At 64.5% G+C, this 9,762-nt stretch overlaps 1 protein-coding gene across 1 annotated transcript in view; it reads right to left on the reverse strand.

The window, feature by feature from the left end:
• Positions 1-8,630, reverse strand: part of SNED1 (sushi, nidogen and EGF like domains 1) — a 94,015-nt gene extending 85,385 nt beyond the window's left edge. Inside the window, exon 1 of the mRNA XM_022568184.3 lies at positions 8,096-8,630. Coding sequence (XP_022423892.2) covers positions 8,096-8,308 — 213 coding nt within the window. The 5' untranslated portion in view covers positions 8,309-8,630. The remainder of the gene's footprint in view (positions 1-8,095) is intronic.
• Positions 8,631-9,762: the final 1,132 nt, after the last annotated feature.

Raw genomic sequence — 9,762 nt, forward strand, 5'->3', positions numbered from 1 at the left:
TTGGATAAAACTGGGAGAGAGCGGAAATGTCCTGGAGAGTCTCTCAGAGGCCACTTGCCGCCGAAAGCGTGTGACGTGTGTCTGGCTGGTCCCTGAACTGGGCAGCTTGGGGCTGGCTGGTGCCACCCTCGCTGGGCGAGGGGCTGCTCTGGGCCAGGCGGGCAAGCCTGGAGGGGAGCTGGGGACCCCACGGTCACAGTACCCCAGCTCTGCAAACATCAGATCCGAAAGGGCGGGGCCTTGGTTCCTGCTTTGACGTTTCTGCCAGAAATAAAACAATAAAGTTCTGAGGCCTTTTATAAGCTTGTTTTGAAAAATGTAGGCATGTCTTTTATTTCCTGGCAGCTTTCTGGGGAACCAGGATTCCTTCCACAAGCACAGCTCGGGGCTGGGGTCCTGCTCGCAGGGCGGCTGTGGGCAGCGCCCTGGGCCCCCGGGCAAGGTGGGGCCCTGGACACCCAGACCTGGCAAGGAGGGGAGGCTGGCCCTCTCTGAGCACCCGGGGTGCCAGGTGGCCTCGCCTGGCTGCAGGAGGGCCACAGAGGATGGGGGGAAGGGGCACTGCTGGGCAGCCAGGGTGTAGCCTGCGGGTGGGGCAGTGGGCTGGCTTCAGCGCCCAGCTGGGGAGGAGGGATTCCCCGCAGCGCTGGGGCGACGGCCCTTCCCCCTCCCAGGCTGGGCCCTCTGCTACCTCCCTACCGTGCCCCCTGCCGTCAGCTGTCCAGGGCCTCCCCGTGGCCACCCTCTCGTCTCCTGCTGGGCCTTGTGGTCCTGCCTATGGTCCAGAGCCCAGGCCCTTGAGCCCCACCCCACTCCAACAGGGGCTGCCTCTCCAGTGGGCGGGGGGTCCAGGCACCTGCCCCTCCCGTGTCCTGTCCCTCCAGCTGTCCTCACGGCCCTTCCCTTCCTTCCCTGTGTAGATTAGATGGCAGCTCCTGCCTCACCTCTGGCACACCTGGGCCAGGTGCCCCCCTAGGACCAGATCCCAAGTCCCCAGAGGCCCCTGGACATGCCCTGTGCCTGGGCACCCACGCCCCCCTCCCCTGGGCCCAGCACAGCCTGACCTTGCTGCCCTGAGCTCTGAGGCCACGTCGGGTCCACTGTCACCCTGCAGCCACCGCCCCTGGCTGCCACCTCCAAGTGCAGGGACGGTGTGCCTCTGCTCCCACACCTAGACCTCTCACCCTGCCAGTCTCACTCTGGGGACGGTGGCCACTCCCCCGGGACACCAGCCCTACCCCAGGCCCCATCCGCAGCAAGCCTCCAGAGCTGCCTGTGCCCGACAGACCCTCTGCCCAGAGCAGGTAGCGGGAAATATTCGCGCAGGACGTGTGTGAGGGCCCGAGGGGGCTGTGTCTGGCCCTCGGCCAGCCGCCTGGACCCGCCTGGAGGACAGCGTGGTCCTGGGACCTGTACCCAGACACAGTGCCCACTCCTCCCACCCTGGACTCAGCCCCCAGCACTCAGACTTCTGCCCGAGCCGAGTCCTCGGGCTGGGGAGCCGGGTAACGCTTCGCACACAGCAGGCGTTCAGTGAAGGACTCGCCCCAGTGTGTAAACGGCCAGTTTATGGCTGCTGAGGCTCTGAGGCTGGACCCCCTGTGGGGAGGTATGGGGGTGGGGGGAGTGGGGGGAGGGAACGAGCTGGGCAGCCCCCTCCAGCCGCCTGGTTTCAGAGCCATGGGCGCAGTGTCCACTGGGGCCCAGGCTCCCGCAGCTTGTTTTGTCCCTGGGCCTGCCCACTGTCCCCACCCCATCGTCGACTGGACCACAGGTACCCTGTGTGGCCTGGAAGCTGCTGGCGGGCCGGATGCTGTGCCCTCCAGGCTGACTCAGGTCAACTGAGGAGGCCCCCTTCCCCCAGCAGAGGAGGGTGTAAATAAGGACGCCCTCTGGGCAGCAGGGGGACGTAGGGAGATAGCCCTGAAAAGCACATTCCTTGGGACCCAGCCAGCCCCCCTGGAGGAACTTATTATGAGGAACGGAAAAACAAAAGACCTGCCTGAAGAAAGATGTGTGTAGGATGGATGTGCACTGGAGCATCCCCGGAGACACTGAAGCCACCCACACAGTCCACAGGTTGTGACTGCAAGAATTATGGTATAGCCATAGGATGGAATATTATACTGCCACCAAAAAGCACACTTTTCACAGCAAGTTTAAGGCACTGGAAAATGCTCACGGTATAATATTGAACGAAATATGCAAAATGGAAATTTGTATGAAATGGCAGCCCCAAATGCGCTTGAAAACACATCGGGAAGGATGTCGCCAAAATGTTTAGAGCGCTTGTTTTGGGAAGATGGAATTATGGGCGTGTTATCCCAACAGTCAGAGGATGAAAGCCGACGTTTACAGACCTGCTTCTACAAGCTAGCTCTCTTGCAGAGGCTGGGAGAGCACCGTGAACAAAAGAGACAGAATTTTAGGACTAAAAGTAAAACTCTGCTGCTGGTGCATATGTCCGCTCCTTGACTCAGAGCTACGGCTCCACCAAGGTTTCCGGATGGATGTGTGACTAAATGAATTAGCAAATAAGTCAATGGTGAGTGAGTGGTGGGCTGTCCTGGAGGCACGCTGTGGCGAGCTGGTCACTTCTAGCTTCACACAGCCCCTGAGAGCTGAGGAGGGGGACACCTGAGTCCTTCCCAGCCGGCCAGGCTGGCTTCCCAGTGAGGGTGGCCGGGTGTGTGCCCGGGGCTCCGGGTGTTCCTGCCAGAAGGCATTCCCTAGAGGTTACGTTATGTTTTGACAGAATGTCAAACTTACAGAAAAATTGCAAGGCACTCCTCATACTTTTGATCCACATTTACCAAATTCTAGGATTCTGCCCCATTTGCTTCATCATGCTCTCTCTCCTTCTACATAGATGTTTCCTGAACCACTTGAGAGTACCTTGCAGAAGTGATGACCCTTTACCCACTGAGCCCCCTACTGTGTATTCCCCTGAGCAAGGACATTCTCTACCGAGAACACACGGTTGTCTGGAGCAGGACACTCAGCACTGAGGCAGCGTGGTCAGTACCACTTTCTCCCTCGTTTATACATTTAATCATGTATCTACACTCGCATCGGCGTGAACTCGCTGGCTCCCCTTTCCTTAAGGGACTGAAATCTGTCACTACCATTAAAGTAATGCTTCACTGGTCCCGAGAGCCCCTTTCGGGTGTGGCCTCTGTGTCCTTCCGCCACATCCCCATCTTTCTTTGATCACTCTATTACTTTCTGGCACAAGCTTTTCCAAGCTCATTTTCTTCTTTTCCTGCTGTGGCTGTATAATCTCCAGAGAGCCCCAGCTCCTTTTAGTGATGACTGGTGTCTGGGAACCAGGACCTGAGCCCGAGGACTGCTCACGGCCACTGAGGTGTCGCTGCTTGCATTTCCCCCAGTGGGCAGACGCACCTACACACCTACGTCCACATCCGCCATCACGACGTCCAAATACAGTCAAACACACGTGGGTGCCAGGACCGTGTACTGATGTGCCTCGCGGGGCACACGCCCCGTGCAGGGTAAACAACCGAGGTGGGGTCAGAAGCGACACACGGGGAGCGCAGGTACCAGGCTGGGGGAATGGGGCCCGTTCAGGGGAGGAGACCTGCCTGTCCTGGGAGGGGCTCCGAGCTGGCAGCAAGCACAGTGGCTGAGGGTGACCTGTTCTGTATTGGCTGGAGTAGAGGGAGCTGGGGGGCTGGCGGGGGACGGGGGCACAGGTACACGGGGCACAGGTACACAGGGCCCAGCCCCAAGGCCAGGGGCGCTGGCGGGGGACGGGGGGCACAGGTACACGGGGCACAGGTACACGGGGCCCAGCCCCAGGGCCGCTGGCGGGGGACGGGGGGCACAGGTACACGGGGCACAGGTACACAGGGCCCAGCCCCAAGGCCAGGGGCGCTGGCGGGGGACGGGGGGCACAGGTACACGGGGCACAGGTACACGGGGCCCAGCCCCATGGCCAGTGGCGCTGGCGGGGGACGGGGGGCACAGGTACACGGGGCCCAGCCCCAGGGCCAGGGGGGCTGGCGGGAGACGGGGGGGCACAGGTACACGGGGCCCAGCCCCAGGGCCAGCGGGGCTGGCGGGGGACGGGGTGGGCACAGGTACACGGGGCCCAGCCCCAACGCCAGGGGTCTGGCGGGGGATGGGGGGGCACAGGTACACAGGGCCCAGCCCCAGGGCCAGGGGGGGCTGGCGGGGGACGGGGGGGGGCACAGGTACACGGGGCCCAGCCCCAAGGCCAGGGGGGCTGGGTAAGGGCAGGAGAGAAAGGCAAGGTCTCACTCGCACTGGGCAAGGCTCCCTCGGCCGCCCCACGGACAGGCTGGAGGGGCAGGGCCAGGAGCCGGAGGCCCACGAGGAGGGGCCGCACGCGCCCAGGCCAGCGGGGTGGCTGCTCTGGGAAGTGGGAGCATTTCCAAGGCAGGGCTGCAGGCCCAGCTGCCTGCTCTGACCAAGTGGGAACGAGGCGGGGTCTCAGGGGAGCTCCCAGGATGGCCGAGGAAGCAGGACTTCTGTCTGGGCCGCACTACGGCTGGGGTGGAATAGCAAGGAGGCAGCGGGACGCAGGAGTCCTGAGGGCCCTGGGCCTGCATCTGAGGCCCACTTTCCTCTCTGGGCCGGGGAGGACTGCACTGCCCGCCCTCCGTCGGGCTGCCAGGAGGTCCAGGCCGAGGGGCCAGCCTGGATCTCGCCCCGGCACTCTCCCCCCACGTGGGGCTGCCAGGCCACCCAGGACCCTCCCTCGACCCCTGCCCACCTCCAGCTCTGAGCCCCTTGCCTGTGCCCCGCTCCTCCCCAGGTACCAGCAGGAAGGGAGGGTGGGGAGGGGCCTGCCCAGGACCCTGTCTGCCCCCTGGAGGCTGTGGCCTCTCCTCCCAGCCAGGGGGCTCATGCGTTTCTGCGGGGGCTTCCTCAGGTCAGAAAAGCCGAGCTCCACTGCCAGGCCTGCCTCCATCTCACTGGTTTTGTCCTGTGGGTCAGGGTGGGTTTTCCAGATGGCTCGGAGCTGGTGGCCAGCCAGCTGACTGTCTTGGTTGGAAAGGTGCCACGGGCTGCACAGGTGGGGAAGCCGGGGTTCTCGGAGGAACCGACCAGCCACCGGTCCCGGGCCGCCTGTGGACCTCCCCTGGGCAGGCAGTCTGGGAGAGGCTGGGCGGGGACTATGCCCCCGGTGGGGATGCCAGCGGATGAGCAGACACCAGGTGTGGAGCCAGCCTTGCCTGGGACACTAGAGAGAGGGGCTGCTGGCCAGGGCTCAGGTCAAATCAACTGTCAACACGTCTTCCCCCAGGCTCAGAGGTGCCACTGCCCGCCCCGGGCCCACACCCTTCCCGTTTCCCACTCGGGGCTCTCCGTGACTGGCCCCAAGGTGCTCCAAAAGACCAGAACAAGGAAGAGTCCCCAAGATTCAGAGGTCAAGGGTGTCACAGCACTGTGCGTGAGGGGCCAGCAGGGGAAGGATGGAAGGCACACCAAGGCGGGTACCACCCTGTGCATCACCCCCAGCAGCCCAGCCTTGGAGACACAGCCGGCAGACCCCGCACCCATGTCTCGGCCACTGCACCCTCGTAACAGACGTGTGGACCCTCTCAGCGTGCCCAGCACCTTCGCAGACACTGCCCACCTGGCACTCCTTCCCCGATGAAGGAGCAGAAGTGCTCCCTGAGGTTGCCAGTTGGGGCTCCTGATGCCAAATAAACCAAGATCTTCCTCTGCAGCCCCCAGGCCCCACCCTTGGCGGGGGCTGCACCTGGGGGCTTCTGGGGGGAAACGGGGGCTCCTCACCACCGCTAGCCAGCCTCACGGCCTCTCAGTCCCCATGGCCGCCCCGAGCGGACGCTGCACCTCGGCCGGGCCTGCAGGCCACAGCACAGCTGCCATCTCTACCTGTGAACTTGTCCAGCTTTTTTCCCTGCAAGAAAGTTCCCTTTCAGCTGCCGCGCTCCATGCCCACCAGCAGGGCCGGCCTGGTTTGTGTTCAGAAGGGACTCTCAACGATTTTCAGAGCCTTACAAGTCACCACATATGGCTGCTACGGCGTGAGAAAGAAGCAAAACGACGGGGCTTTCTAGAAGGAAGGCCACCGTGCACGCGGCAGGACCGAGTCCTTGCCAGGGTCGATTCTGATCAGAAAGCACTGATCTTCACGCAGGGTCACGGCGAGGCCTCCATTCACTCACCCGTGTGTCCATTCACTCCACAAGCCTGCTCTTTGCCAGGCATCGGGCCGGTGTGTCCAGCCCTGGAGGGTCCTCACTCGGCCGGATGCAGGCACCTGGGCTCAGGGCTGGCTGACGCCGCGCCCGGCTGGACGAGGGTCAGAGACAGGGCCATGCAGAGAAGCATCGTCTCAGCTGCGCGGGCTGGGATGCACCGGTCTGACCCACTTGCTTCGGAATAAATGCCTTCTCTTCTCTAACTGGCCTCATTTCTGACCCTCTGCCCTGCTCCCTCCTCGACCACAGAGCCCTGGCCATTATTTCAGGCAAGGTGTCCGGGGCCCTCAAGGTTTCCACTGTCTTTCCTACTGAGTGAAGAGAGGTGAAGTGGGCTCCCTAAGTCACCATGGGCAGGTGTTTGTCAGACGATAGCTTTTTTCAGGAAAGAGCTCTTATGGAGACACAGGTTTTGCGAGGAACCACGTGCTGGTTTCAGATGAAACCGTTTGTTTTGCTAGCACATCTCTCCACTTTAGAACCGCGTCTCCCAGTGGCTTTGGCAGGGGTAGATGTTTTCGGTGAGGCTGTGTCTGGTGAGCCGTTTTAACAATATTTTCACCTGTGACTTGGGGTGAGGAGGTTGAGCCTGGCCCGAATGCTCAAGGAGCATTTGGACAGAGGCTCTGTTAAGGCGGTGCCAACATGAATTTTCCCCCTTCTAGGATGTATGGGCCTCCCTGGCTCCCGAAGACCCTGAGCACAGCTCTGCCCCCAGCCCCATACTTCCGGAAGTCAGTCCTGCCCCTCTGTCCAAGTCCTGGCCCGGAGGAACTTGCACTGGGTGGCACCTACAGAGAGAACGGCTGCCCCTCCCACCTCTGGCGATGGAAGGGCTGTGGTGGGAGGGTAGCTAGTGATACTGGCAGCCGCGCGCTGGGGTTGAGTGGAGAGAGGCAGTGTTGATGGGGGAGGTGACAGGGCTGATGGGGGAGCTGGCAGTGCAGGCAGTGGTGCTGATGGGCGGTGGAGGGGGGAGGTGGAGCTGGTGCTGGAAGTGACAGAGGGCGGGGCGATGGTGTTGGAGGTACAGGGTGCCGGCACTTTTCTAGCTGGGATTCAGAGGACAGCACACGGTGCCCCCCAGTAAATGCTCGATGCAGCAATGAGGCGTGACATTGCATTTCCTCAGTGGCCCCGGGTCCCCCCCGGGGGGGGGGGTTCTGCTGTCCTTCAGCCTGAACTGTCCCCGCTCTCCTGAGCTCCCTCTGGGAGTCCTGTTTGAAGGTCTGGGCCTGAGTGGCCAGCCCCCAGGCTCAGGAGGAGAGGGAGAGGGAAAGGGCGGCTCAGAGAGGACCAGCTTGCTGAGTCTCGCACAGCACCCCTGAAAGTCTGGGCGCGTCCCAGCCTCCAGCAAGTGGGCCTCAGGTGTTAACTGGGGGCGGGGCCCGTGTGGCCCTGGGAGGGGCTGAGAGCTCGGCAGGCCAAGTGAGGAACTGAAGGGGCCAGGAGCCCCACTCGGGAAACTGAGGACCCAGGAAGCAGCCGCCTGCTGTTACACTGCTGTCTGTGAAGGAACCGGGACGGGGCGGGACGGGGCAGGCCTCCCCTCACCCCGCTGCGCTGGGCCCAGCAGGGGCACAAGGCTTAGTGCCCGCAGCCCAAGCCCCAGGCGGTCCGACAGGGGCAGGGGCCAGGGCCGGGCGCGCCCCGCTCCACTCGCCAAGGTGGCCGGGCCGCAGCTCGGGCCCCCAACCCCGCCCGCCGCTCCCGCGGGCCGCTGTCCGGCCTTGGCCGCCGGAGGGAGGAAGCGCTGTCCTCATTCCACCTCTGGCCGCCACGGTGCCAAGTTGCTGGCGGCGGCGGCGGGACTCGGGGCGGCGGGCAGCGGCCGGGGCGCAGCACCCCCCTGGCGCCCCCCGCGGGCTCGGGTTACTCACGTAGAGACCGGAGTGCTCGGCGCCGAAGAACGGAAAGGGCACGGAGAGCGGCCGCAGCCCGGAGCCGCCGTCGTCCTGCTTGGGGGTGACGGCGTCGCCGCGCTCCGCGCCGAACGGGTAGAAGTCGGCTAGGGCCACAGCGCCGCGCACGCCGCGCGCCCCGAGCCCCAGGGCCGCGGCCAAGAGCAGCGCCCAGGTGGCGCCGCGCGGCATCGCCGGGGGTCGGCGGGCGGGGACGGAGCGAGGGACACAGCGGGACGGAACGGGGACAGAGAAGGACGGAGCGGGGGACACAGCGAAGACACAGCGGGGACGGACAGGCGACGAGGAGGGGCCGCAGGGGGACGCAGCGGGGCTTGCGGTCACCGCGGGGCAGGAGCGAGGCCGCGGTCGGGAGTGGCCCGCAGGGCCGGCCGGCCGGGCGTGCGGGGAGCGCGGCCGCGCCGTTGGTGGACTTCGGAGTCCCGCTGCCGGTCGCTGCCGCTCGGCCGGGCCGCGCTCCGGTCGCCTCTCGCGGAGGAAGGCGCCGGGCGGGACCGCGTTCGGAGCCGGACCCGCCCCTACGGCCGCGATTTAAATATCCAACCGGGCGGTCACTCGGGCCTGGGCGGGGCCGGGCCGGGCCATGCAAATTAGGCGGCTCTTAAAGCGCCAAGCGGGGCGGGAGTCTCAGCCCACGGCCCCGAGCCCCCCGGAGGTGGCCTGGCCAGCAAGGAGAGGGCTTTGCGGGCGTGCCCTGCGGCCAGGGCCATCCTCCTCCTCTTCCGTGGGTCCCCAGCCGCCCGTGTGGGGCCGGCCCAGAGGAGGTGCCTTGTCCACAAAGCAGCTCCAGGACAGACCCTCAGGCCTGCGTGAGTTGTTGGGCCTGGGGGCAGGCCTCCTGGGTGTCCTTTCAGGCCCCTGTACCCCAGGGGACCAGGTCACCCTCCTGCCAGCGTGTCGTCGGCCGGGGGCCACCCTGGTGGAGCAGTGCTCGGATGAACCCTTCTGGAAGTGGCCAGAGGCCAGCCTCATGCTGCCCACCCAGCTCTGAGGCTTGCCATCTGGTTGTATGTGAGGAGGACTCTGGCCTGGGCTACTTCAGGGCATTAAGCAGTTTCTGCCCTGCATGGCCACATCAGGAGAAATGCGGGGGGAGATGATTTGGGGGCCTAAGGAAACCTCACAGCAAGAGAAGTCTGGGGCCAACTCCCGGTAAAACAGCCTTCCGTCGGGGAGGCTGGTCCACGCCGGCCTGGGGGCAAGTGGACAGATGCCCTGTGGGTGGGAGCAGGCCCTCGAGTGCCCACAACTCAGATTCTGTGTCTCCAGCCTGTGGCCTTTGCAGCCCTTCTCTTGCCGCAGGAACTTGCTCTCAGAGTCAGACTCTGTTTGTCCTCCACAGGGGGCCAGCATCTGGCCACCTCTGGTCCCTAGGCCCAGAGCAGGGCCCGACCCCCGGGGGCTCTCCACCCTCTCTGCTCTTGGGTGCTGGTGGGGGCTGATTCGTGAGGACAAGCCAAGCCTGGCACCCCGCTGGCTCAGATGCTGAGTGGGGAGGTGGGGGGAAGCCCTGAGCCAGGCTGCAGCATGGTGGTCAAATCATGGCCAGGGTCGGAGGAGGGGTGTGGCAGCCTCACCCTCCTTGGACAGGGAGGGTCCGTGAACCTCACTGGCAAAATCCCGGT

The sequence above is a fragment of the Delphinapterus leucas genome, chromosome 8, assembly GCF_059928025.1.
Source record: "Delphinapterus leucas isolate spDelLeu-1000000601 "Yukka" chromosome 8, BTC_Dleu_Yukka2, whole genome shotgun sequence".
Classification (NCBI taxonomy): Eukaryota; Metazoa; Chordata; class Mammalia; order Artiodactyla; family Monodontidae; genus Delphinapterus; species Delphinapterus leucas.